Source organism: Perca flavescens, chromosome 15 (genome assembly GCF_004354835.1).
Source record: "Perca flavescens isolate YP-PL-M2 chromosome 15, PFLA_1.0, whole genome shotgun sequence".
In the NCBI taxonomy this organism is placed as follows: domain Eukaryota; kingdom Metazoa; phylum Chordata; class Actinopteri; order Perciformes; family Percidae; genus Perca; species Perca flavescens.
The window spans coordinates 4,117,599-4,144,720 of NC_041345.1; the positions used below are offsets into that span (position 1 = coordinate 4,117,599).

Below are 27,122 nucleotides of genomic sequence, written 5' to 3' on the forward strand. Positions count from 1 at the left end.
TTCACAAAATATTTACACAATGAGATTTGTGATAAATAATCATCAGTAATGTAGATATAATGACTAAGTGGGTAAAGGCAAATAATAGAACAGCTAGAACATTCTGGTAAGTTCAGAAAATGACATCACTTTACTGTAATGCAGCCTTTAAACCAGGAAAAGACACTTATGCCATATTACGATATTCAAAATCTAATACGACAGCTAGTTTCATATGACGATATCAATATATTGCCCAGCTCTAAGTGCACCTCAACAGGCAGCCCCAAACCCTCCAGCGAGCCTGGGAGGACCGTGACACTGTTCCTGACAGCCATGTGCACTTCATCCAGTGCCATTCTGCCCAAACCCGAGAAGGTGAACGCTGATTTGAAGGGTCAGAGATGTGTGTATAATAGCTTGTTTTGAAATAAGAGTCCCTAACAATGATAAAGACTGAGGGGTGTAGGCTTCTTGGTCATCAGGCGTCGCTGGTTTGGATTGTGGGCTTCACTGTGAATTGTGGCAAAGCGCACATATTCACCCTATTGGATGTATGTGCATGCACTGTTCAACTAAATAGTTTTAGTTTGGGGTTGTCAGTAGCAACACCTTTTTTTTTTTTTTTAAGATAAAAAGACAACTACTCACAATACCAAAATACATTGTTGTGAACAGCTTCAATATGAGCTGCTTTCTATTTACAGTAGGAATGTCCACCCACCAACTGTCTCTCTAGAATAAAGCCTGACTTATGGTTTCCACGTAGCCTACAATGTGGCCCGAATTGTGAATTGAACTTGTGCGCTGGTGTCTGCGTCGATCTCTTTAAGAGAATAGCAGGGCTGGCGTGTGTGTGTGTGTGTGTGTGAGTGAGAAGTGTGTGGTAGAGCGAGTCAGCGTGAGTCGTAGAGTGAATGACGTGATTAAACAAAGTGCCTCCTCCTGTTCTTTCTGACCACGGTCGGAAATCTGGAGCAGGAAAACTTAACCCTCTCCTTGGTTTCATGTTGTTTATGGAGAAGGAGAACCAGGAAATGAGTCAGGGGGGAAATGCAACGCTACCAGTCGCACGTGTAGTTACATTTTTTGAGAGGTGCGCGTCAGGCTGCGGCATAGCGTCGGTATCTCGACGCACGTAACCACAGCGCTGATTTAACACAGAAGCATAAATTGGCCTTAAGAAGGAGCAGTTCGTAACACTGTCTGTGGATTAAGTTCTATACTGTTTTTCGTGGGAACTGTCCCTTTAAAATAACCCCCAATAACCTTTCTGAATAAAAGACACAACCGTCGATATGTGAGTGTTAAGTTTGTATTTACAGTAAAAGGGGAACATCTGTGACACTGGACACAAGCAAAGAGGGGTCAGAGGGAAGCAGACAGCCGCACAGTTCATGGGTCATGACCCCCGTAGAATTTGGACAGGAAATCATTGGCACGAGGTTCCTCAGTCTCCTGAAAGTAGCGCATTACGTGGGTCTTCTGCTTCCAGACATGGATCGTTTCCTCCAGTTCCATTTTCCCCTGGGAAATAAATAACATACACATTTAAAAAAAATTCAACACACCATGGAAGACACAGGATAGTTTTGCTCTCAGTAATAGTCTACATTGGGATTTTGGAGGAAACGGCCTAAAAAAAAGCAGACTCCAAGGACAAAATTAAACATCTAGTCGTTTCAATTAGGAAATTTAAATCATTATGGTTCATGCAGTTCATAGATCAGTGGAGGGCTGTTTTTTACCTTAATGACTAGCATGTCGATCACGCGGGGGTCAGAGATATGCTTGTTCTTGTTGAACATCTCCCTCACTTTGTCTCTTCCCTGGCGCGCTGTGATGTCCAGCTGAAACGTTGCCACTGTGGAGAAAGAGATGCAAACAAAAAGTCACTCCATTTCCACCACAACTACATCCAGGAGCTCATTTTTTTAATAATTATTTATGTTATTATTTTAGGCACAGACCCCTGAGGTGTGGATGTTATGTTAATACATTTTTCTTCAGAAAAAGAAGAAAGTTGTGTTGGATAACCAGGCATTTGGTAGGGAGCGAGGCCACACCACGTTTATATTTAATTGCATCAGTGTCACTGCAATGTCTTACCGCTTTCAAAATAAGAGCATTAAGAGTCTTTAATGCAAATTGTTCCAAATCTACAAGTTGATCTAATACCCAAAAAACAAATATCCTGCCTTATCTTGAGTTCTCATGGGACCCAAATGTGGACAGCCTCCAACCTGTCAGCACAATGTAAACTAGACCGTTTGTGCCTCTATTAAGTATTAACTGGAGCCAAATGTAAACGTACATTCCACAGAACATAATCAGGGCCCTAAACGAGAAGAAAATATACACATTTAAATGACAATCCTCTTTACCAGGTGTGTGAGTGTGCTATAAGGGGAATTAAGAACATGCTCTTTGCACCATAAACCAAAAATAGGATGCATGTCATCTTATAGCCTCTGAACACATCACACAGGTGTTTGCAGTTATTCTGGCAGATTAGATCTCTGCTCTGGTTAAAGGTGGGCCACGGGTTTGATGGGAATATATTAGGTCACAAATCTTCATCTACCAACAACAATGATATTGTGTAATTACAGTCTCAACACACCCACACAGTCCTGGGAAGAGGGTTAATCAGCCTGATTAACTGAAAACACCTCTATGGGCGTTCAGAGCCTTTAAAGTCCACGCCCGTTTACGTTTGGTTGCCACCCACATGAAAACACTGAAAAAGTAAAAATGTGTACATACTGCAACCCTGTAAACAGGCAAATACTAACGGAGACTATTCATGTATGAGCGAATAGTGACGCTTACTCGTGGAGATATGTTTTTATTTGTAAGTGTGTGTACAGTGACAATGGAAATAGAAGGAAAGGATGATGCATTTATGACTTTGAATTGTACAGTTAAATATCTTTAGTTTGATTGTTCTGTTGTTAAACGTTGGGATTTTTTTTTCCGTTTGTTTTTGTACAGAATGGTTTTAAAACGTGTTATTGAATTTTGGAACCGAATAAATGTATGAAGTAGTAAATCGCACTGAATGTTTGCTCTTGGGGGAATTATTGGGTCTTTTTAAATTATAGAGTGTGGTCTAAACTTACTCTATCTGTAAAGTGTCTTGAGATAACTTGTTATGAACTGATAGTATAAATAAAATTGAAATTAAAAATTGAATTGAAATTGAATTGAATTAAATATTGCAAGGTATGAACGCATTCATTCTAGGGGGGTGTTCTCAATATTTAATATTATATATTATTATATTTAATTGCAGTTTAGTGTCCCAAATTCCCCATACAATGTCCTTAATTAATTATGAACCTGCTAAATCACCTGTGCTACCCTAACCACTACCATTAACCTACCTGGGCTACCCTAACCCTTCCACTACCCGTACCACTAACCCTAACCCTAACCTGTCTCAAATAAGACCCTCATCATTGGGGACACTCAGTTTTTGGAAAATAATGTGTGACACTAAACTGCACGTAAGCCTTGATTAGCTTAAGTGACAGCGTCAGCGTTACTATTACATGTTAAGCAACATATAACCGTAGCTAGCATCTGCAAACTGTATCGTTGTGGTTGTTGCTGTTTGCTAGCGGCTAATGTAAGTAAGTCGCTCTGCTGGACTTCTCCATAGACACGACCTTGACGCTGGCGCTGCTTTTTATATAACGGTACCGATTAACGAGCCCAGCGGACCGACATACCTGTGTTAGGGACCTCTCGGTACCAGGCTCGATACAGCTCCCGGGCCCTGCGCTTTGCTTCGTCCACGTCCCGGCTAAATATTGGTTTAACAACTTTAGCAGCACCGGCTGCAACTCGGGTCGCTGCGGACGCCATAACTGCTGTCGTTACAGCGTTTCCGGTTTTACGTATTCGACGGTAACGTGATGTTGAGAAACACCGTGCTGCCACCTAGTGGACTGGCACAAGACAAAAACCATAGACCAGGGGTCTTCAACGTCTTTTAAGCCAAGGACCCCTTAACTGCAAGAGAGATGTAGCAGGGACCCCCTACTACATATATTGTATAAAATGTTGCATATTAAACTGGGCCTATAATAACGTGTAGCACGGCCAAAAGCCTTTATATACATACCTTTTTTGCATAGAATAGTAAAGCTATTAAAATAGTTGTTGGAATGGTTTTATAAATCATGTTTTAATGTTAAACATACATGTGGCACAGTGAATCCTTAGGAATAACTATCTGTGGATGGCCTTAGTGACTACTTTACCTAAAGGCTAGTTTACTAATAATATGTTGGTTACATTTTTTAGGAAATTTCTAGTTTTTGAAAAAAAACTTTAAAAAACCGTAACCATAATTTGGAGGCCCCCCTGCATTGACTCTGAGGACCCCCTAAGGAGGTCAAGACCATTTAACCATAGACTGTATAACAGTCTGTTTATACTGAACTGGCTTTTACCTGCGATACTGAGGTGGTTCCAATGTTTTTGTCCATTCAAAAATGTAAATGAGGTGGGCTAAAGTTGCTGCACCCTCATCTTGTTGTGAGCTACAGTCACCTTAAACTAGATTATTTTGTAAGCATGACTAAGGACTATGACCACTTAATGTACATGTTCTGTTAATGAACACTGCTAATTCATTGTCTGATGTAATTTGCTGTTTTGTTTTAAGTCCGTCGTTTGTTCTTGTATGTGAAACCTTTTATGCTGCCTCCATGGCTCCTTAAGGGGATTCTGAATGTCAATGGAAATATCCCTGGTTAAATAATAAAAAAAAAATTTCAATGTTTAAAATAAAAAAAGAAATCACAACATTGTTTGTTTATTTTTAATGTCTTTTTTGCACTGCTGTGACATTGCAAATGTCCCCCGGCGTCGTGGGATTAATAAAGGATCTTGAATCTTGAAAACAATGTCTACACACAAAGAACTAAAGTCTCAACAAAAACATTGTCTTGGTGCTTGGGTATCGCAGGGCTATTGCATTGCATTTATTACATCATGCAATTTTGTTTCCAAATTTTTCTTGAACTACAGTGCATAATCTTTGCATAGATTGTTAATGTATGTGTGGCAATAGTCTACTGGTCTTAAGTTTTTTTACGATCGCTGTGACAATTTTAGGTCACTCTTAAGGCACCAACACATCTACAACACACAATTGGCAAAACAGTTAATTTCATGCTCAAAATCACACATTGAAAACTAAACTCTAACACTCATTTTCAAAATACAATAATATACTAACCCAATAGGCCTACACTATGTCTACCAAAACAATGCAAACATGTCAAATCAAATAATTCTTCCAAAACACTAACACATGTTCTCTCCCAACAGGAACATTTAGTCAATCATAGCACAATATCATACAAAACACTAACATCACATGGAATTACAGAAACTGCATTATTTTATGTGTCAGGTGTCTGCCCTTATATAATAGACAATAGTATATCGTATTAATCATAGATTGTGTTTTACACTGCAGTTTCTCTTGAAGCCTCTACATTTATGTTTTGTTGGGTTTAGTAAATTTGTTTCTTTTGCTGCAGAAATTCAATACAAAAAATGAATGACCCATCTCAGAGTAGCTTTATAGAATGTACGGTTTATGAAAAAAAGACAGACATTGTCCTGGTACTCGTCTTCCTCTCCCTCGTGCAGGAATTTTTCTTACTTTCTTTGTGCTCATCTTTATTGTTCCTTTTCCACACAAAATCAGCCCTCCCTTACTGTATGTACTGCAACGTGTGGTCATGCGTTTTAAAGAACCTCAACATCTGAGTGTTTCCTGGATGGGAATCAGCTGTGATTAATCTATTTGCATAGCTTCAATCAGCTGTTTCTCAGTAGCAATGGAATAAAATGCAGGGTTTGTTTGTGAACTTTCACTTTAGCCTAGAAGTTTGGTTTAGAACATGAGGTTATCTGTTCTTTGACTTAGTGTGAAAGCATTTGTGAATTTGGCGGTACATATCCATTGTTTTGGTCATGATTGTTTGTAAAAGATGTTCAAGCATTTTCAATTTGTGTTAACTGTATGCAATTTGTGTCAAAGTAACAAGACATGTGTTCATTGTATAGCCTACACAGACAGATGTTGTGCTGTGTTAAGAGTTTAGGAAAGTTGTTAAAAGTATTGAAAAAATTGCCATAGCAATCGTAAAAAATAAAAATAAAAAAAAAACTGTTAAATGAGGAACAGATAAGCTTATGTGCATGTCTAGTCTGCAGAAGCAGGTGTACGGCATCTCTGAAATGAAATGTATGCAGAGTAGTTTCTTTTGAACTTATTTTATTGATTGCAAAAATGTGTATAATTTACAAAGATATGGGCTCTACAGTACTTTAAATATGAAAATAGTTTCAAAAGGCAGGTAGATTAGGTCATTTTATCACAATTCATACGGTCAATAAAAAAAAAAAAATTGGCTCATTGATGCAACACCTGTCACTTGTTAAAAATGCCAACAATGATCAGGGGAGACTGGAAGCTTGAGAGCTCCTGCTTCTCAGCCATGGTTTACGAAGAGATATCTGTGACGTGGGACAACATTCATTCAACAGCTTTTACAAACATCCGCAAAGAAAGTTGAGCCTGATTTTGCTTCTATGCAATCACAGATCAACTTTTAATTCAGCCTGCCAGGAATTAGAAACGTTTGCTGTTATGTCCTGTAATAATCCCAAAATAGATTTTCAGAATTTTATATTCACAAATACAATACTACATAAGCACACTTTCCAGGTAAAAAATAATATTACAGCAAATGATAAGCTCCCATTTCTAAAAAAAAAAAAAAAAAAAAAAAAAAAATGTCTGCCCATTTTCACAGAGTAAACATGACTCAAAAGCTGTACAACATAGAAAACTGAGATGACAGTAGCTCTTATGTAACTGCGTTGACCCCTGTCGTCTCAGGCAGAAGACAGATAATGAGAAAATTATCCAATAAGAAAAGCTGACACAGTATGAACTCTTTATTTACAATACATGATTAAAGAGAAAACCATGTCACTCAACAAATATTCCAGTTTTCAGACCAAATGCGCACTCATACACGGCTTGCACTCAAAGCAAGCAAAAGCTAAAATAAAAATAATAATAAAAGTGCAGTTTTATATATCATGTGTGGCCCAGTGTAATAAAACCGGCTAATAGCTACTCTATACTGCTCATTGGCAGAATGACTGAAGACTAAAGGCACTATCATGGTCCCCACACAGCCGGAACTGAACAATCATCTCCTCTGCTTTTGTGTATGCCTCTTTGATTCAGTCACCATGGTGCAGACACACCTGCAAAACAATAAACATACAGAAAGAATGAGACTATAACAAAAGACATTTTGATAAATATCTGCCTCTCAGAATCTCCATAAGGGCTTAGGGCTGTTGGAATGAATTTCCGAAAATCAAATATAGTTCGAATAGTAATAATATCAATGCTATTCGAATGCTGAAATTACTATTCAAATGGGATTTTTTTTATAAATATGTTGGCTAACGTTAGCTAATTTCCTTCTTCTCGCCTTGGCCTACCCGCATGTAAAAACGAAATGCTTTTGTCATGTCACGTCTGATGAACAATAAGTTAGCGGGAGTGAGAAACATAAGGCATTGTGAGGTCTTAAGATCACGGTGCTAACGTTACGTACCGAGTAGTCTAATGTATATCCTTGATGTTCCACTTCCGGGATTGCTCTGGAGCAGCAGGAAATGTATGTTCGCCGATTTCCGTTTCTTTCCGCTTTCTGTTTTGTTGGAATTTTAAACTCTGGTTGATTTCTGAAGACAATGGTTAACTGCTTGTCAGATCTCTGCAGGGTAAATCCCGACAGCTAGCTAGACTATCCGTCCAATCTGAGTTTTCTCGCGTATGACGCATATTTTGCAGCGGCTTCGTGCGGAGCTTAGCGCCGCCCATGACGATTGTGATTGGTTTAAAGAAATGCCAATAAACCGGAGCACGTTTTTTTCCCCATCCAGGAATGCTGTGTGGAGTTGCCAGACCCTCCTCCGAAGTGTGTGGATGGTCTGGCAAAGCGAAACTACGTACCGAGTAACCAATACACTGGTTAGATAATGTTTCATTACAGAGTTGGGTTTGTCGCTGTGTGCTCGTGGTTGAAAATGCATGGAAACATGGTGGCGTGCAAGAAATACAATGCGCCATGACGTAGGTCCCCTTCAAGGCCAGGCTGATGTTGGAAGTCCCTCTAGTGGACAGAACGTGCAACAACAACAACCACATGCCACATATAGTGGCATTGACAATGCATAAGCCTGAGTAGTATAGTACATATTATAACAGGCTGCATTTGAGCATTAAATATTAGAATATAAAAAAAGAAAATAACAAATTAAATTTGAATGGTATTATAGGGGAAGATTAACAGCTCTAATATAATGATAATGAATCAGTCCAAACCTGTCACTGTGTCTGCCAGAGCGTCAGTACCAGCAGCAGACTCTCAGTGGTCCAGGCTGTTACCCAGCTTCTGCCCCTCCTGCAGAGCGGCCATGGCCAGCTTCAAGTGCTCCTTGAGACTCTGGATCTCTCGCTCGCTCCGGCCCTTCAGGCCACTCAGCTCCTCCTGCACCTGCGTGTATCGTTCACAGGCCAGCCGGTTCTCCTGCGGGGCAGAGAGGAGTAGACAGGCTCAAGTTCCTCAAACTGCCTCATCTAATACTACATCAGCCTGCTCTCTCTTTTTTGGGGACCATCCAAGTGTGAAATCACATTCACTATGAAACAAAACCTATACTTTCTATAATTCTAATATAGCATGCTATATTTGTGTTTTTAAAATTACAATATTCATATATCATAACATGCCATTTTCCTTAGGAGCAACACCAAATAACAGAAGCATGGAAGGTTCAGTATTATCAGGATATTGTTCTGTCTGGTATATTTGGACAAATTGTACTTTGATGCTTTGGCAACATTGTTATTGAAAGTTTCATGCCAATAAAGCCCTTTTGAATTTGAATATTATTACAAACAAGACAGACAGAGCATCCTTGCACTGACTTTGTCAAATTCATTCACTGTATAGTAATCACTAGATGAGGATGTCCAGAGCACAAGGGTGCAGGGTTTTCTGACCAACTAATAGGGCTGCACAATGTATCCTTTTTTTTTTTTTTTTTTTTTTTTTTTTTAAATCGCCATCGCAATATCAACTGGAGCAATAAACACATTGTGAAAGGCTGCGACATATCATGATAGAGTCAGAGATTTTTTTGTGTTAGTTGAAAGAAAATGTCAGCAGAAAACTGCATTTTAAAATGTAATACAAGAAATATCGCGATTTTCAACGTTATCGCATGGTGCCTATTTTCCATATCGTGCAGACCTACCACCTAAGCCAATTATATAGACGTATCCCAGTGGCTTTTTAGAATGAACTTTGTGTGAACATTGTTTTAATGTTCTCATCTTAAGCCAAAAACACTTTAAAAATATGTAGTGCTGCATTTCCTGAAAGCTTCCAGGCTTTAAGATACTTAACCACCTTCTTCAAGGATGTAAGGATTAACATTCCACGTTATTCGTCTAATAATGTAGGGTTTACAGAAAGAATACAAAAAAAACACACACACATAATAGTAGAACCAGACCAACACACACAGATGCAGACAGGCAGACTACCGTGTTAAGAAACTGCAGCTCGTTCCTCAGACAGCTGATCTCCTTGTGTAAGTACTCAATCTCGTTTTCTTTTACCCTGAGAAGAACCTGGGAGAAAAACAACAAAACAACATAGTGTGGTTGTCATTTGTTGCCAAAAAAAAAGAAAAGAAAAAAACCACACACACAAAACCTCTTTTATAAATACCCTATATTATTATAATTATCACTTGAACCCACACCAAAAAAAACAATTGTGTTCTGTCTGATTTATGATAAACACAGTGGGCGTTTTCTGTCATTTATAATCGTACATAACTTGGGCTTTTGGCCAAACAGTGTCTATCATGAAATTCTGTTTGTATTCTCAAAACTGCAACATTAGTTTGGTAACCAGAAAGAGTATAAAGGAACTGCCACATGTTTGCTTTATAATGACTCTCAGAGGCTGGGTGGCATGTCAGTGTCCTTTGTTTGGACAGCAGGGCGGCCTATTTCTGGGACTGATTCTCCTCTGGAAGTCACGAGTGTCTCTTGATTAAGTGTCCTTAAAAGGTCCTAGGACATGCTGCTTTTTGGATGTTCTCCTAATACTGTATCTGAGGTCTCTTTTATATAGACCTTAGTGGTCCCCTAATACTGTATCTGAAGTCTCTTTTATATAGACCTTAGTCGTCCCCTAATACTGTATCTGAAGTCTCTTTTATATAGACCTTAGTGGTCCCCTAATACTGTATCTGAAGTCTCTTTTATATAGACCTTAGTGGTCCCCTAATACTGTATCTGAAGTCTCTTTTATATAGACCTTAGTGGTCCCCTAATACTGTATCTGAAGTCTCTTTTATATAGACCTTAGTGGTCCCCTAATACTGTATCTGAAGTCTCTTTTATATAGACCTTAGTTGTCCCCTAATACTGTATCTGAAGTCTCTTTTATATAGACCTTAGTTGTCCCCTAATACTGTATCTGAAGTCTCTTTTATATAGACCTTAGTTGTCCCCTAATACTGTATCTGAAGTCTCTTTTATATAGACCTTAGTGGTCCCCTAATACTGTATCTGAAGTCTCTTTTATATAGACATTAGTGGTCCCCTAATACTGTATCTGAAGTCTCTTTTATATAGACCTTAGTGGTCCCCTAATACTGTATCTGAAGTCTCTTTCCCAAAATTCAGCCTTGGTGCAGAATTACAGCCATTAGAGCCAGTCCCACAATGAGCTTTCCTTAGGATGTGCCATTTCTGTGTCTGTAGCTTCGCTTGTTTTCAAGCCATGATATCTCTCTCTCTCTCATGGGTGGGCCAAATTCTCTGGGTGGGCAAAGCAGAGAAAGGGGAGGTAACCTTGCTCCTTATGACCTCATAAGGAGAAGATTCCAGATTGGTCCATCTGAGCTTTCATTTTCTCAAAGGCAGAGCAGGATACCCAGGGCTCGGTTTACACCCATCACCATTTCTAGCCACTGGGGGACCATAGACAGGCTGGGGGAACTCATATTAATGTTAAAAAAACCTCAAAGTGAAATTTTCATGCCATTGGACCTTTAAGCAAAATGTATGACTATTTGAATAGTGCAGTACTTTTAAGTGTATTCCTGACCATTTGTGCAAACACTGTGACCCAAAGTCAAGCGCAACTGCAAGTGGGACACAGTGCAAGTCATGCTTTACATGTCTACATGATGCAATCTACAGTATTTCATAATCTATGACTTTTAGCTCATTTGCGAGTGGGTGGTTGGAGAGTTTCTTAACTTGCTCTCGTCTCAAGACTTAAAGGGTTAGTTCTCTTCTGGTTTATTTTGCCCAGGGTTTCGCAGTATTTACCGCTGAAACTTTTGCCCACATCTCAACACAATGAAGTCAAATGGAATTTTGCTTTAGTTATGAAAGCACTGAACAATTACATTTGGGAAAGAAAAAAAAAAAAAACTTAAAAGCAATATGCTTTTCCACCATGCATGTGTCTGTTATGGCAGATAACCAGTTCATGCTAATTAGTTTTATACAGAAGGGAAACAAAATAGTGAGTCAGTGGTTTTAGTTTCAATTTTAGTAACAGAAAATACCACAAATACATCACTATAGTTTACATTAGCAAAAATTAAAAACATTAAATGTGTATGGCTACACACAGATCCAGTAAAAAAAACATTCCTTTTATCTAGATTTGACTTAGTAGAATTTAAATTTTGAAGTGTTTTAAGATTAATTGGAGGCAGTCAGAAAGCTAGCTGCATTTTTAAATAACTCCTCCAGTTTCACAATTATTGTTATTTTTGACTCAGCATTCAAGACAATGCAGTGGGTGATATTTTCACACTTGTGCACATCTGCTGCGTGTTGCTGTCAGTTCAGGAAGTTACAAAGAACTGGCAGACACAGACCCGCCCGCACCATCCACTCTCAGTTTCAAGTACACAGTACACGAGCTGTTACCTCTAGTTCACAGGGCGTCCTGTCTTTGTTGTGCTCTGAGCCGTGATACGTGTTGGTAGATTGTGTCCGACTCATCTCCTCCGTCAAACGGGCCTTTATGTCCTGCAGAGGAACATGTTTTGTCGTTAGGAATGACACCCGTTGGTTGGCATACATTTTGCTGACAATGGATCACTAGTCTTCTACAGCCAGACTAAGACTACCACATTTTTTGGTAACACTTTACTTGAAGGTATCTACATAAGAGTGACATGACACTGTCATGAACACATGACACTGTCATGACACACTGCCTGCGTGGCGTGAGCATGGCGTTTCTGTTGCGTGGCCGCTGCGTGGCGTTTTCTGTCTTTGCACACCAGAAAGTTGTCTGACGTGGTGCTGCTAGCCTTGTCTGGACACATGGATGTTTCCCATTGATTTACTGCACTCAAGCAGTAGCATACTTCATGTTAAAACATAAATATATACTGATCTGATTACAGCAAAGACAACGTCGGCAGTATTGACTGCAAAATAGGCTCCAGAATATTTCGTTCGTGTTGACAGGTGCAATATTTGAAAATTGATGTTTTAAATTACATTTATATCTGCATTTATGTCAAAACCTAGATACTTTCAAACATCAACATGCCATTTATTAATATGCATTTGTGTCAAAATGACATACGGTACAAACATCTTTTCCTATTCTATTTGCCTGGAAACGCTTCCAACACAATTGCGTGTCACGTGAAAAATAGGCGTCGGTTCTATTTCTAGCACGCGCGCGTTTTCGGCGCGGCTCGAGCCACGCCTGAGATGTGCGTGTCACGCAGGCAGTGTGTAAGCTCTAACCTGTTACCATGGGAGCTGACACGGTCACGCGACGCAGCCAGTGTGTAGCCGGCCTAAATTGTCATGACAAAAAACCAAATGACACTTAATGACAGAAGCGTTATGTCATAAACGTTAAGGACTTGTTTATAACACGTTCATGACAGTGTCATGCCACTCTTACGTAGATACCTTTAAGTAAAGTGTAACCCTTTTTTTTTTTTTTTTACCATTCCAACAAAGACCTTGAGCTTGGATAGCGCACAGCAACAGATACTGTACGCATCCTCCAAGCTGTCCCTTATTGTAGACAATGTTACAGTGAGGGTGTGAAAACATTTATAGTCACACAGTCCATAACAATGTCATGCAATAATTCTGAATTACACCTGCCACTGCAACATCGAGGACTTAAGAGCCATCTTTCATTTTGAGATAGTTTGGACTTAAAAATTGCACCGTTTCTTGTGAGCAATCTGTTGATAACTCACCTGGTTCTCTTTCCTCAGCTGCTCCATGTCTCTCTCCTTGCGGCTGATCTCCCTCTCTCGCTCAGCGTTGTTCTGCTCAGCTCGGTTTAGCTCCAGACACTTCTGAGAGTAGCGCTCAGACAGTCCGGCCAGCTCTCTCTGCAAAGCCTGTGTTTCTGCCCTGCAGAAATGGATACGTGTGTTTCATGCTGGGTCCTTAGTGAACTAAACTGCAGAAATGACTACCAACACCTGCCATGCTGCAGGTTCAAAATTATGACAATGTACGTCACATTACCTGCTTTCTTTTTACTATAACAGCAGCATAAATTACAAAGAAACAATATGTATTAACACACAAAGAGATCAAGTCACAGCACTGCACTGGTGGGATGTCCTTTATACGTCATGCACAAACAACCAAAGCTCATCTCTTGGAAGATATCTTCCTATAAAGTGGTAGCTCCTTTATTCTGCTCTTACTGAATACATCTAAACTACAGTAGAGTATAATATTATAGTGTATTGATTATATTTAGTAACAGCAACATGCTGTGTAAAAGTAGAGGGAATTTTTTTCCTTTCCATTAGGCAAGTATTTCCGACTGTGGTTTTAAATCTTCACTGCTCATGACCAATAACCACAAAAATAAGGAAGAGCATGCAAAGAGCGGAATAAAAACGCAGAGTAGGCAACACAGATAAGCCCTAAAATGCAGGTTCCAGTAGCAGCCACTGAGACAGTGCTCTGTCAAAGGCCTTGTGGAGCTCACAAAGGAAAACTAATCCATGACAAAATTCTTACATTCCTTAAGTGCCTAACAGGACCCAGTGGCCTCTGTGGCAATGGCCTTGCTTAGACAAGGAACCCTGGATTGTTGTGGAGTCTGCAAATTCTACCTTTTATTTCACAGAAAACCCTTTTGTGGCCAGCTAACTCCCACTTAAAAGCACAAGAGAGCTATTCACATAAATTACAAATGTTGGCCTGCACTGACTGAGACAACCAAGCATTTATTTTCAAGGCAATGTGAAGTAAAGGCTTACAAAGGACAGGGGTGCTGGTAGAATGCAGTTTGCAAAACTTCATATTATTGGATTTCTGCATGCATGTAAACTACAGTATGTTTTTTTTTAGATGTCACTTACAGAAATCAAAATATCTTAACTGTGTCATGACAACAAACATTAAAAAAGGGACAGTTCACACCAAAATCAAAAATAAATATTTTTCTCTTTCCTGTAGTGCTATTTACCATTCTAGATTGTCTTGGTGTGAGTTGCCCAGTGTTGGGAGATTTCGGATATACTAGATGGCATTCAGCTTGTGGTGCTCAAAGCGCGCAAAAAAATAAATAAATAAAAATAAACATTTGAAAAAAACTCAACAGCAATGTCTCTTTCAAGAAAAATGACCCGGTTCCTCAAGATAATCCACAGACCTGGTTGTGAGCAGTTTCATGTAGGAACTATTTTCTCTGTACTGAACTACACACACCAACTGTACCACCGTGAAAACATGTATTGAAATTTAAATGTATTGAAAATGTTCTGGTACAGGATATAATATCCTCTATTCCAGACTCAAACAACACAAAAACAAAAATGATATACATACCTGCAAAAATGTGACACATCATTCCCCCCATTTATAAATTACAAATCATCTTTATAGTTGTACATTACGTCTTTTGACAGACAAAATGTATCCAATAAAGAAAGAAGCGTACTCACAGACGACAGGCTGTTGAGTTTTTCAAATGTCATTTTTTGGTGCTTTAAGCACCACAAGCCGAGTGCCATCTAGTTCCATTATATTGGAGAGAAGCCAGACATCTCTATGGCCGATATCTGCAACACTAGGCAACGCACACCAAAACTATCTAGACTGATAAATAGCCCTGCAGGTAAGAGGATTGTATTAGTTGATTGTAGACTAATTGATTGTATTAATTGCCAGTTTCCATCTCTACCACATTGGCAAAAATGGATTGGATACTTACTGCTGATGGGCTCGCACAGTCTGTGAATCTAGCCCCCCACTGCTGAGCCTTTTGACTCTCTCCACCTCTCTCTCCAGCTCATCTTTGTGTTTTTTCTTCAAAGCCTCCATTACTGAAACACACAAGCGTGACACAACTTCACAAATGTGACCTCCTGGTAGCTAATAACGGCACATTAAAAGGTCCCATGATATGCTGCTTTTTGGATGTTTTTATATAGGCCTTAGTGGTCCGCTAATACTGTATCTGAAGTCTCTTTTATATAGGCCTTAGTGGTCCCCTAATACTGTATCTGAAGTCTCTTTTATATAGACCTTAGTGGTCCCCTAATACTGGATCTGAAGTCTCTTTCCCGAAATTCAGCCTTGGTGCAGAATTACAGCCACTAGAGCCAGTCCCATAATGAGCTGGCCTTGACCAACTGCTACTTTGCTTATTTGCAAGCCATGATGTCTCCTCTCTCATAGGTGGGCCAAATTATGGGGGCAAAGCAGAGAAAGGGGAGGTAACCTTGCTTCTTATGACCTCATAAGGAGAAGATTCCAGATCGGCCCACCTGAGCTTTCATTTTCTCAAAGGCAGAGCAGGATACCCAGGGCTCGGTTTACACCTATCACCATTTCTAGCCACTGGGGGACCATAGGCAGACTGGGGGAACTCATATTAATGTTAAAAAACCTCATAAAGTGACATTTTCATGCCATGGGACCTTAAAGGATCTTCCTGATTGGGGAAGCTTAGGGGGGTAAAAGAAATCATGACCAAGCAAGAAAACGTCATCAGAAATTGAATACAAAATTTTTTTTTACAGCCTTAAACGGCACTCGAAAATGCTGGATCTACACTTAGATATGACAGTCAATTTCAAATAAGTATAGTATCAATATATAATGTGTACCCTAAGATTAAATTACATCTATATAATTCACAGACATTCGACACCCGATATGGAAGTGGATTGATGCCAGTTTCTTTTTTGGTCATTTCTAATAGTTCTCATACTTTAGAGCAGGGGTCACGCGGGCACCAGGTAGCCCCCAAGGACCACATGAGTAGCCCTCAGGCCTGTTCTAAAAATGGAAATTGAATATTGATATTATCTGTTTCCCACCTTGTTAAGTCATTGTTGATAATTATAATGAGAAATCATTAACATGATCAGGGTCTTCGCATTGATGAGCACCATTAATCATTAATAAGCATATATAACTAAAGGCAAACAGAGCACATTTGTTATTTCAGAAGAGTGTATCAAACTGGTAGCCCTTCGTATGACTCAATACCCATGATGTAGCTCTCAGTTTCAAAAAGGTTGGTGACCCCTGGTTTAGAGGAACGATTACCCAAGGCAAGGTTAACAACCTATTCCTTCCTTCCTAAAGAGAAACAGTGAACTCTATTCAACCTTTAACCTCCAACACAGTTCGGACTGCTTTTCTTTATCATATGACCCTTAAAGCTGTCTTTGCAGTTGTAAATAATGACACAATGATTTTGGTCTTGATATTCCCGTGTATCCCCGTGTGGCCTGCTGACCTCGGGCGGTGTCCTTGGTCTCCTCCAGCAGCAGCCTGTCCCTCTCCGTCTCCAGCTCCTTGGTCTGCCGGTCGTGCTGCCTCTGCAGCTCGTCCAGCGCCTGTCGATGGGCACGCTCCATGGCTGCCAGGCTGCGGCCGCAGGGGGCCTCGGGGCCACAGCCGCCTCTCACGCCTCCTCCCCACCTCCCTCCCCCCCCTACTCCTCGTAGTTGCTCCAGCTGCTGCCTCAGTGACGCCACCTGAGGGGAAGACAAAGACGGAGGTAAAGCCCACGGAGCGACCTAGGGGCGGGAAGCCTATCAATTATACATGTGATTAGCCTGTGAGATGATACATACGCTGGTGTTGGCAGTGAAATACATTAGCAGCAATTAGGGCTGGGTAGCAAATTCAAAACTCTTTAGGCACCGACTGAATTGCCTCTAAAGTATCGAGTATCGAAAAAAGGCCTCATCATCCAATACCCAATTTCTTTTTGGGGCATTTTTAGGCCTTTATTTTCACAGGACAGATGAAGACATGAAAGGGGAGAGAGAGGGAGAACGACATGCAGCAAAGGGCCGCAGGTCGGAGTCAAACACGCGGCCGCTGCGTCGAGGAGTAAATCTCAATATACGTGCGCCTGCTCTACCAACTGAGCGAACCCAGCCACCCAATACCCAATTTCAATAACTAAGCAGTAGATCGCATCGGTGTCAGTGAGCCAATAGGCACGCAGCATGCTTCTACCAAGGTCTAATAATGTCTGTGATTGGCTGTCTGACGTTACACGTCGTAGAGGCACGCAGGAAAAACTCAGGTTGAGCATAGAGACGGGGCTCACGCAGTAGGATCATATTTAAATTCACGCAGTAGGATCATAAATACATTTAAATTAAATAATACGATTTGTGCCGTAATGTTGTAATTTGTTTTATAAAATTGGCATCGAAAAAAGTATCGTTTAAGAAAGTCACGCTACCCAGCCCTAGCAGCAATAAGGATTAGGATATAAAGAAACAGGATGCTTTTGGATGGCCAAATGTGAGGTACGACTACCAACAGTATGATTCATTCATACTCACTGGCTTGTTAACAGTAAAAAATAAATAAATTCATTTTTAGCCAAATTAGTAAATCTGTTGCAGAATCCCACTGCCAACCAACACATAATCTACACATGATCACTGGCAGAACCACTGTGCACAAGCTATGGACAGACTAATGAGGCCAACTCTCGCTCCTTGGGTTGTGCGCACCTCTTAAGAATTTGTGGTTGTTGGTGCTCAAAGTTCAAATTATTTAAACTTTGACCCCAACCACGGCTGACCTTTCAAAGCCTTAGGTTAGATTTAAGCAACAGAAGCAGCTTAAAACACAAAGGAAGCATGCAGCCTTCATTATATTGTAATAATACTGTAGTAGAAGAATACATGCGCATAAACTTCTCTTTAGCATGAAATTAACAGCTCTATAATAGTTTATGAAGTAAATGTATGAATGAGTATGATGAGATATCAGCATTCAGCAGAGCTCTTTGCCCAGCTTCGTGGTTCAGCAGTCTGCGTATCATGTGTAGAAACTGCAAACAGGTTCAAACCAAAGCTGCACTTCACAACACACAGAGACAGAACAGCTTCAGCAGTATTTCCCAGATCAATATCTCTGCATATTGTAGATGGAAAACACCGCTGAAGAGCAGGCCAGTAAACAGGGACTCAAGTGTTAACAGGCAGAAACAGGAAACGTTTACTTCATCTGGGCAGATGAGTGAATTTGCATTTTATTTAATTTGCAAATTGGAAAATCAACTCCACGCACTACCTCCCTCTGCAGCGCCTCATTGGCTGACTGGCCGGAAGGCCGCGATCCCATCGGTGGTAAGGAGCTCATCTCCTTTAAAGGCAAGCGTTCAAACTCAGCCCACTTTCTCTCTATTTCTTCCTCCGTGCGTAGCCTTTGGTTGGATCCCCCGCCAGTGCCCTTCCTGGACAGCACAGCCTCCCACTGGCTGCTCGTGTTCCTCTCCTCCTGCCATTGGCTGTGCTCCCTACCCTGGCCCTCCGCTGCTTCTCTCTGACTGGCTGGGAGAGGGCTGGACGAGGCAGGAACCGGGGACAGCTCCACATAGTCAAACCTACGATGAGCAGAAGACGCCGGGGTCGGAGTTTCCGACTGAACGTCGACGTGACGCGACGATGGCCGACGGGAAGACAGCGGGAAGCGAGAATTGGAGTTTTCCTTGTCACTGCTGCCATCAGGTAATCTAGAGAAGATTAGAGAGGAATACATTCAATTTAAAGCAAAGGCTATCAAAATAAATCAAAGGCATTATTTCTTCTTCTACTATCTGAGAACCTCATAAATCTTACTTCAATGAAATAAACAAGGAAATCATCACAAATCCATCAAGGTTGAAGAAATAAGTGAATCAACAACACACAAAGCCTCAACATGAACACTGGAGGCACAGCCGGTGTGGTGAGTCATTATGAAAACAAAACATAGATTGGTGCTCCAAGTAACTAATGCAGACTTTGATTCATTCCAAACAGACAAAGTATACAGAGACTGAACCTCTTCAGGTGCCAGGCTGAGCTGCAGCAGGAGATGAGATGAGCAATACAAGAACGCTGAGGCAACCAATCTTAGAATAATACAGTGTAAAATAAACACCACTATAAAAACAACTTATAGAATGAAGGATAAAACCTCTTTAGATTCTGCTTTTTAAGACAGGAAGTTGCAAGTGACAATTAACTGATCAGTTATTTAAATAAATTCCTAATTACCCTTATACATTTCATAAATGCAAACAAATGCCGCTCAAAAACTCCACAAGCGGGTGCCCGGATAGCTCAGTTGGTAGAGCAGGTGCACATATATAGGAGGTTTATTCCTCGACGTAGCAGCTGCAGGTTCGACTCCGACCTGCGGCCCTTTGCTGCATGTCATTCCCCCTCTCTCTCCCCTTTCATGTCTTCATCTGTCCTGTGGAACTAAAGACCTAAAAATGCCCCAAAAAATAATCTTTAAAAAAAAAAAAAAAAAAAAAATAAAAAGCTCCACCAGCTAAAGTGATGTTACAAAATGTCAGTTCCGTTGGGTATAAAAGATGCGCAGTTACACCCACCTCTAAATTGCTGCATTTAAAAAAGGAACACGCCGACTTCTTGGGAAATTAGCTTATTCACCGTAACCCCCAGAGTTAGACGATACATACCCTTCTCATCTCCGTGCGTGCTGTAACGCTGTCTGACGGTTCCAGCATTAGCTTAGCCTAGCACAGATCCTGCAGGTAACTGGTTCCAACTAGCCTACTGCTCCGAATTGTGACAAAAGTGACAAAATAACTCCAACATGTTCCTATTTACATGTTGAGATTTGAGACAGCGTGTACAAAAAATAACGTAACATGAGACACAGCCATCTTCTAACAGTAAACAAACCGGGAACTATATTCTCAGACAGGCTTGCTGCGAGCATATCACTCCGTCCGAGTACTATATTCTTCCGCCTGAGAATATAGTTCCCGGTTTGTTTACGGTTAGAAGACGGCTGTGTCTCATGTTACATTGTTTTTTGTACATGCTGTGACTCTATAAATCACAACATGTAAATAGGAACATGTTGGTGTTATTTTGTCACTTATTCTGAGCAGTAGGATTACTGGAACCATTCACCTGCATGTTCTGTGCTGGCCTGATGCCGCTGGAGCCGTCAGACAGCATTACAGCACACACGGAGATGAGAAGGATATGTATCGACTTGTCTAACTCTGGGGGTTACGGTGAATAATCTAAATTCCCAATAAGTCGGCGTGTTCCTTTAAGCATTTTATTCATGCGGGAGATGTTTGAACCATCCAGTTTCACATCTATTGACACTCCTCTCTCCATGATTACAGAAAAAGCCTGAGAAAAATCTCAAATGTATCCAGCTTTCAATTTAAAAAAGGCAAAAAAATGCTTTTGCCCCTGATTATCTACACTTCTAAAGTTGCTAGTATTTATATTTAAGCTTTTATATTCAACAGTTCGACTGGCACTTACTGTGTGAGGTCCGGAGAGCTGCTGGGCCGGATACACTTCTTTAAAACCTCGATCCAATTCCGCCTGATCCCAGCTGTCATGGCAGACAGCGTGTGCGCGGCCTCCTGCGTCTGGAGAACAAAAGAGAAAAACAGGTTAAGGAGACAGAACTGGAATGAGATGGAAATGATAGAAGAACTGAAAGAGAGAAAAAGGTGAAGGAGATACTGACACGGATGTGAGTGTTGATAACGGAATAACAAGAAAAATGCAGCAGAAATTGAGAGCGGGTGTGGTTAATGCTGAAAAGGAGGACAAGGGATGAATATTAAGAAGAACCTCAGTCGCACACAGTCTATGAGAGATTGGCCCGTAACTCACCTGTACCTGAAACCCATAGTTCTTCTCCACATCGAACTCACACACCTTCACACAGGATTTTAGGTCAATCTCTCCGTCCAAGTCATCTTTCTATACAGAAAACACAGGAACACTTTCAACACGCAGAAACGGGTGACGTTGTTATTGTCATAATTGATACAATTTATTTGCTTATGCTTGCAGTACTCCTCTGCGTTTTAATGAATATCGTTATTAGGATTATTACAAACTTTCATATACACAACAAACAAAAAAACATACCTCCTCTGCACTGGAGTCTCTGTAGTACTTCAGTCCAGCATCGGTCAGAACAAACCAATGCTTCTTCCACTAAAGAAACACAGCAGATATAACAATTAATCCAAGACTGAACTGAGATCAGCAACTCTTAGGCTCAAATATGACAACCGGGGGCTGGGTTACATTGAATCGATTCGCCAATTAAAATCAATCTTTGTTTGAGTGATCTGATATCGATTAATACAATTCAGTCAATCAATCTTTTAATACATGCCATCTCACCATGAATGTATTAAGTAAAAAGTTCCTTAAACTAACTTTCTGTGGGTCAATTCTTAATGTAAACATTAAGTAGTTGAGGGTTGCTTCTTGCTTGTGCAATTTACAGCCGAGGTTCTCTGAGAATCTCTTTCATAGCTAAGCTAAATTAATAACTGAAATTTCCCCTGCCCTAATTTATATTGAATCGGAAATGTAATGGAATCGGGAACTTGTGAATTGGAAATCAAATCAATTCGAGAAATCATTGGCGATATCCAGCCCTATTGACAACTATCAAAACAATACAATGACAATATCGGACACGGTAATACCAAATAATGGATTTTTCAGAGTAAGCCTGGTCTGAGTAAGCAATGAAAACAGCAAGGCCCTATATTATTAAAGCCAAATGGCTAGTGAATGTTCAAATGTTAACAGCCACTCAATAGATTAACATTATTGTTTGGCTGGTGAGTGAAGCAGATATACCAGCAACTTGCATATTATGCCAGCATTTGGCTGGCAGATGGTGCTCATTTTGGACCCCGCCTACAGTATGTGATGTGAAGAGAGAAGCTTATTAACCCAAGCATATCATTCAAAGAGAGGAGACACCTGCTGTGCCTCAAGCAGCCAAGATATTACTGCGATAACGAGGATAATCTGCCGCTATCGTCTTACGCACAGCCTTTCTGATTAGGAACGAGGGACGAAGAGGGTAGTGAAGACGGAGGGAGAGAGAGGAAGATGGGACTTCTGAGCGGAGTCCGACGTCTGTACCTTACCTCTCCGCTATTGTCCAGTTTGGACATCCATCCCTTTTTGAAGTTCAGGAGGTCAGGCTGTGAGGCAAAGAGCACACAGCGTCACGGTCACTGATCTTCATCTGAACGTTTGACAGAAATGTTACAAATACAAAAAAAGGAGAAAGGAACTCTGGTGTCTGTGTTAGTCAAGGTTATTTCTCTTTATCACAAACAATGAGAAAGGATTTTACAGAGAAAAAAAGACCCAGAGAAAGTGAATGTGATCAGAAAGAAAGTAACAAAAACAAGACAAAGAATAATATCAAAGGGTAGGGCATACTGAATATAATTATATCTATATACAAGCAATAAGCAGCTACCACACCACCATAGGCTTATTCTATCATTGTACATGAAAACAACAGATACAATGCTGCCGACTTACCAACATAAACCAGTTTCTACCATGGAGAAACTTTTTAAAATGCACATTGAAAGTGGTACTTGTAAACGCTTATATTTAAACTTTACGTATCAACTATTTTTTAGAACATGAAATGATTTAGATCCCTAAATCATCTTCATCTTGATGATACTGTACGCACTGCAAACATTCAACACAGCATTCATTGTTGATAGTATCTCAATGTTTGTCACTAGATAGATAGATAGATAGATTCCAGTAGCTTAAAGACATCACACACAACATACATCATAAATATGATGATAAAATAACAACTCCACATGAATAATATGGACAATAAAAGACAAAAATGCTCTTTGTTGCACTGCAGTATACTAGATATATAATAAAAAGGCAGTGATTACATAGAAAAACATATATGGGAAGTGAAAAATGACAGGAAACAACAAGTTTGTCTGTAAAGGATGAGGACACAAACATCTGAAGATAACAGACAGACAGAAAGATTAGGAAATGGAGCAGGTATTTTTGGCAGTTTGCAGATTATCTGTGTCAGCGTTGTATTTGCCTGATAACCAATAAAGGTAATGAATTAAAAGTGTTCTACTTTGCATTTTAACAGTGTTCATTTAAAGTTTTGTTTTTGGGAGTTTGTAACATTCCAAAATCTTAATTTTCATTTTCACTGTAAATGCATATCGGTTCCAAATATCTGTTAACCGTTTCATTAACTACTAATAATCGGTCTTCAAAAACCAGCATCGGTCGATCCCTAACCATTAGTGATGGGAGGAAAGATCTGGAAACTCATCTGCACTGGGAACTCAACACTGATGCACACACTATGAAATATTTTTGCACGTTTCTTGCTCCAGCTGTGTGGTTGCAGAAGATGCATTAAAATGTGCTTTAGCTTCTCTACAATGTTTCAAGGAACAGGCCTGTTTTTGCTTTTGACGTGATGACAGGAATAGGAAAACATGCCTAGGTACCACAAGATGTGGCGATCCCTGATTAAGATTAGGCAACTCTTTCCACCGTACATTCCTTCCTTTGCTTATCTGTCTCTCACTAGCATGTACATTCCTCACTTTTAAATCTCTCACTGCCTTTGTCATCTCATCTCCCACTGGCGTCTCATTCCCATCACTTTTTTTCTCCCTACTGCAGCTACGTGTTGTACATGTTATTCCCTAGCTACATCATTTTGCTCAGCTCCCTCTCGGTTTACACTCTAATATAATTTCTCTGTCTGTTCTGTCATTCCTAACCACTCCTTTTCTGTATTTATACTGGCTTCCTGGCGTCAGTTGTGTTCCTCTAAGCCAGAGTACCACCCATTTTCTCCCTGTATAAGCGAGTTCATCTATTCTACTGATCTTTTTTAATCTAACACACTTCAAGGTCTGGTGACTTCCAATAGACCGTGTAAGTTTGCAAGATATTGTGTATTACTAAATTTGATAAGCCATTTAAATGGCCTTGCATCATTAATAAACGGTGTGACAATGTCTTTAAACACTTGACTTTTTTTATTATTATTATTATTATTATTATTGTTGGGTATCCACAGACACAAACATTTATGCACAAATCATAATCACAAATAATGGCTGGATCATCAGGTGCTAGCTATAAATACAACATGAAACTTGTTTTAGAGAGCAACAGCTGCATTTTATAAGATCCCCACTCAAACTATTAAGGCTACTGGAGCAAGTTATGATGTGTCAGTCTTCATCATGAATGCATACTATCTAGTCAATACTTGCTCACATGCGAGGTCAGGCAATGTTGACAGGAAGACATAGAAAAAAGGGCAGCATCTGTTATGGAGAACCCCAAATGCGACAGTGCGTCTCCTTGTCATGTGCTCTCAGATCAGTGACCCTGCTTCAAAAGGTCAGCGACAGAGGGAAGAGGGTCAAACACTGGGGACTGTTAGAGACAACGTCCATTCTTTCTGACTACTGTCTCCCATCACTATAGAAGAGTATTGTCTGGCCTATTAGAGCATGTATGCTTCTCCTCTTCAGTTGTTTCTGTTTAGTTAAATAGATTAGCTCCCTGAAGAGGGTGAGTAGGGGAGTAGAGCCTAATGATACATGTACACAAGAGCTGTTAGTTGTCAACTATTACTTTATTTACTATATAGTCATTTTTAATGAAAAAACAAAAATTGCCTTAATCTAACTTCTTAATAGTAAATATTTTCTAGTTTATTCTGTCCTCTTTGAGACTTAACTGAATATCTTTTGAGTTGTGGACAAAACAAGACATTTGAGGACTTCATCCTGGGCTTTGAGAAACACTGATCCACATTTTGTCACCATTTTACAGACCAAACAACAAACCGAAGAGAAAGAAAATAAAGAAAAGGTTAATAATTTAAAAATAAGGACAATAAATCGTTAAATAATGGTGAAAATAGTCGTAAGTTGCAACACACTCACTGGGATGACGGTTCCTGCATTACAATGGTTTTAGAGAAACAATACCTCTTGGCTACTTTCTAAAAAAACATTTGCATGGTTTTCTTGGGAGTGCCTGTGTGCAAACAGGGGACATGTGTCACAGCTGGCTGTAAAAACTGACACATGTAGTACAAGCTACATGCTAATGGCACTTCCTGCTACCCACCTGCATCAGGGTCTGAGACATGCACAATCAGTGACATCAGCTCTTAAATAACTTACAAAACTTACTTTTTTTCACAAAAGCCTTTTACTTATTTAACCACACCGTTTTATTTTCAATTTGTTTATTATAATTGGATATTACAGTCTTTTTTTTCTGTATTATATTCCATGTCATTTCTGTATAACTTAAATTGCCTGATTCTATTTGCCTGTGTCCTAAAATGTTTTAATCCTGGTTCAAACATTTATTATTATTATAAACAATTATTACTGTAAACAACAGATGGAACCAGCTACAGCACACGTGGAAACCAGCATTATTTGTTTTAGACTAGTCAACTTTTAACTTAACTTAGTACTTGGGCATATAAATTACAACACATCACTGCAAGGCACGTTTGCCCACTTTAGCTTTAACGTGCACACCCCTCGAGTAAAACAAACGCTAACCACAAAAATCCATCAAAACCTAGCCTACAATGACCTTTCTTAACAATAAACCATAAACCAAAGTAAGACACGTTCATGTTCAGCTCCTCGGCCACAGTCCATTAACAAATGTAACACATATATGCAATAATGTAGCTATACATTCAGGAAGGAGTGACAGGAAAAACAAAACAGCTTTAAAGGTGCAACTTACCGTCATGATAACAGGATCCAGAGAGGTTAAAATAAAGACAAAGGAAAGGTAGCGTTACCCCCACGCAGATAAACCCCCTTTTTGCTGTCAAGTTCACTAACTCAGCTTAGCTAAACGCTCTAAATTAAAAAAAAAAAAACTTAACTTTCTCGCAGGACCCTGGCGTTACGCGAAATCTGACAAAACCCCGCCATTCATACCCACGTTAACTTAATCAAGCGCACCCCCAACGTCCACAGTAGATTTACTAATGCAGCCTTAAGGGGAAAGTACATCCACCCGACTAGAATACGAACAAGCTGTACGTGTTTAGAAGTAATACTTTTTTACAACTTTCTGACAAGTCGTGGTAAGCTAACGTTACACTTCTGCCCCTCGGCTGTGTGTCTTTGCTCGCTGCTGCTCTGTCTGCCACTTCCTGGGCGGATCCGCGAAGATCGTTTGAGAAAACAAGCCTACCTAAACTACACTTTGCTGGGCTCTAAAACCGGTGTCCGGGGACCTCCAGGGGCCGTGAGGGGGGCGTCCAGTGGGGTCCCCAGAGCAACATGACGTATAATATAGCTCCGGCTAATTGCACCCACGACAACAAGTTATCATAATAAAGAAAACGCATACAAATGTTTAATATGAGGTGTCACTCCCTCCCTATCCTCGGGACCAAACCTGATAGTCCAAAACTTTCCAAAAACACATTTACTTGCTATAATTTTCCAGGCTGAAAATTGTCAGGGCTTGCAAACAAAGTGGCACTCCCCCCTCTAAAATCGTCTCTTGGCAGCTATTGGTTTCAGTTCAGGAATTTCAACACATGCCCCAGCAGACCATACTTGACAAAGCTCAGTCAGTCTTATGAAATGCCTGAAGGGTGTTGGTGAAGTATATAGACG

General features: G+C 40.1%; 2 protein-coding genes across 3 annotated transcripts; both read right to left on the minus strand.

Annotated features, from left to right (window-relative positions):
- Positions 1-1,278: 1,278 nt before the first annotated feature.
- On the minus strand, positions 1,279-3,917 carry ndufa6 (NADH:ubiquinone oxidoreductase subunit A6). The gene is made up of 3 exons (XM_028600229.1): positions 3,714-3,917; positions 1,728-1,843; positions 1,279-1,506 (listed from the first exon to the last, which is right to left on the minus strand). Exons 1-3 carry the CDS (start codon positions 3,847-3,849, stop codon positions 1,375-1,377), a joined length of 384 nt encoding a protein of 127 aa, XP_028456030.1. The 5' UTR covers positions 3,850-3,917; the 3' UTR covers positions 1,279-1,374.
- A 2,346-nt stretch (positions 3,918-6,263) lies between these two features.
- On the minus strand, positions 6,264-26,950 carry triobpb (TRIO and F-actin binding protein b). Of its 2 annotated transcripts, none has more exons than XM_028600163.1 (13): positions 26,233-26,950; positions 22,566-22,622; positions 21,541-21,609; positions 21,280-21,369; positions 20,920-21,029; positions 18,689-19,133; positions 16,887-17,127; positions 15,351-15,462; positions 13,369-13,528; positions 12,062-12,163; positions 9,644-9,730; positions 8,417-8,621; positions 6,264-7,284 (listed from the first exon to the last, which is right to left on the minus strand). In XM_028600163.1, the coding sequence occupies exons 1-12, from the start codon at positions 26,236-26,238 to the stop codon at positions 8,460-8,462; spliced, it is 1,641 nt and encodes a 546-aa protein (XP_028455964.1). In that variant the 5' UTR covers positions 26,239-26,950; the 3' UTR covers positions 6,264-7,284; positions 8,417-8,459. The 2 variants fall into 2 exon arrangements, with proteins under 2 accessions (XP_028455964.1, XP_028455965.1); XM_028600164.1 differs by having other exon boundaries at positions 18,692-19,133; positions 26,233-26,947.
- Positions 26,951-27,122: the final 172 nt, after the last annotated feature.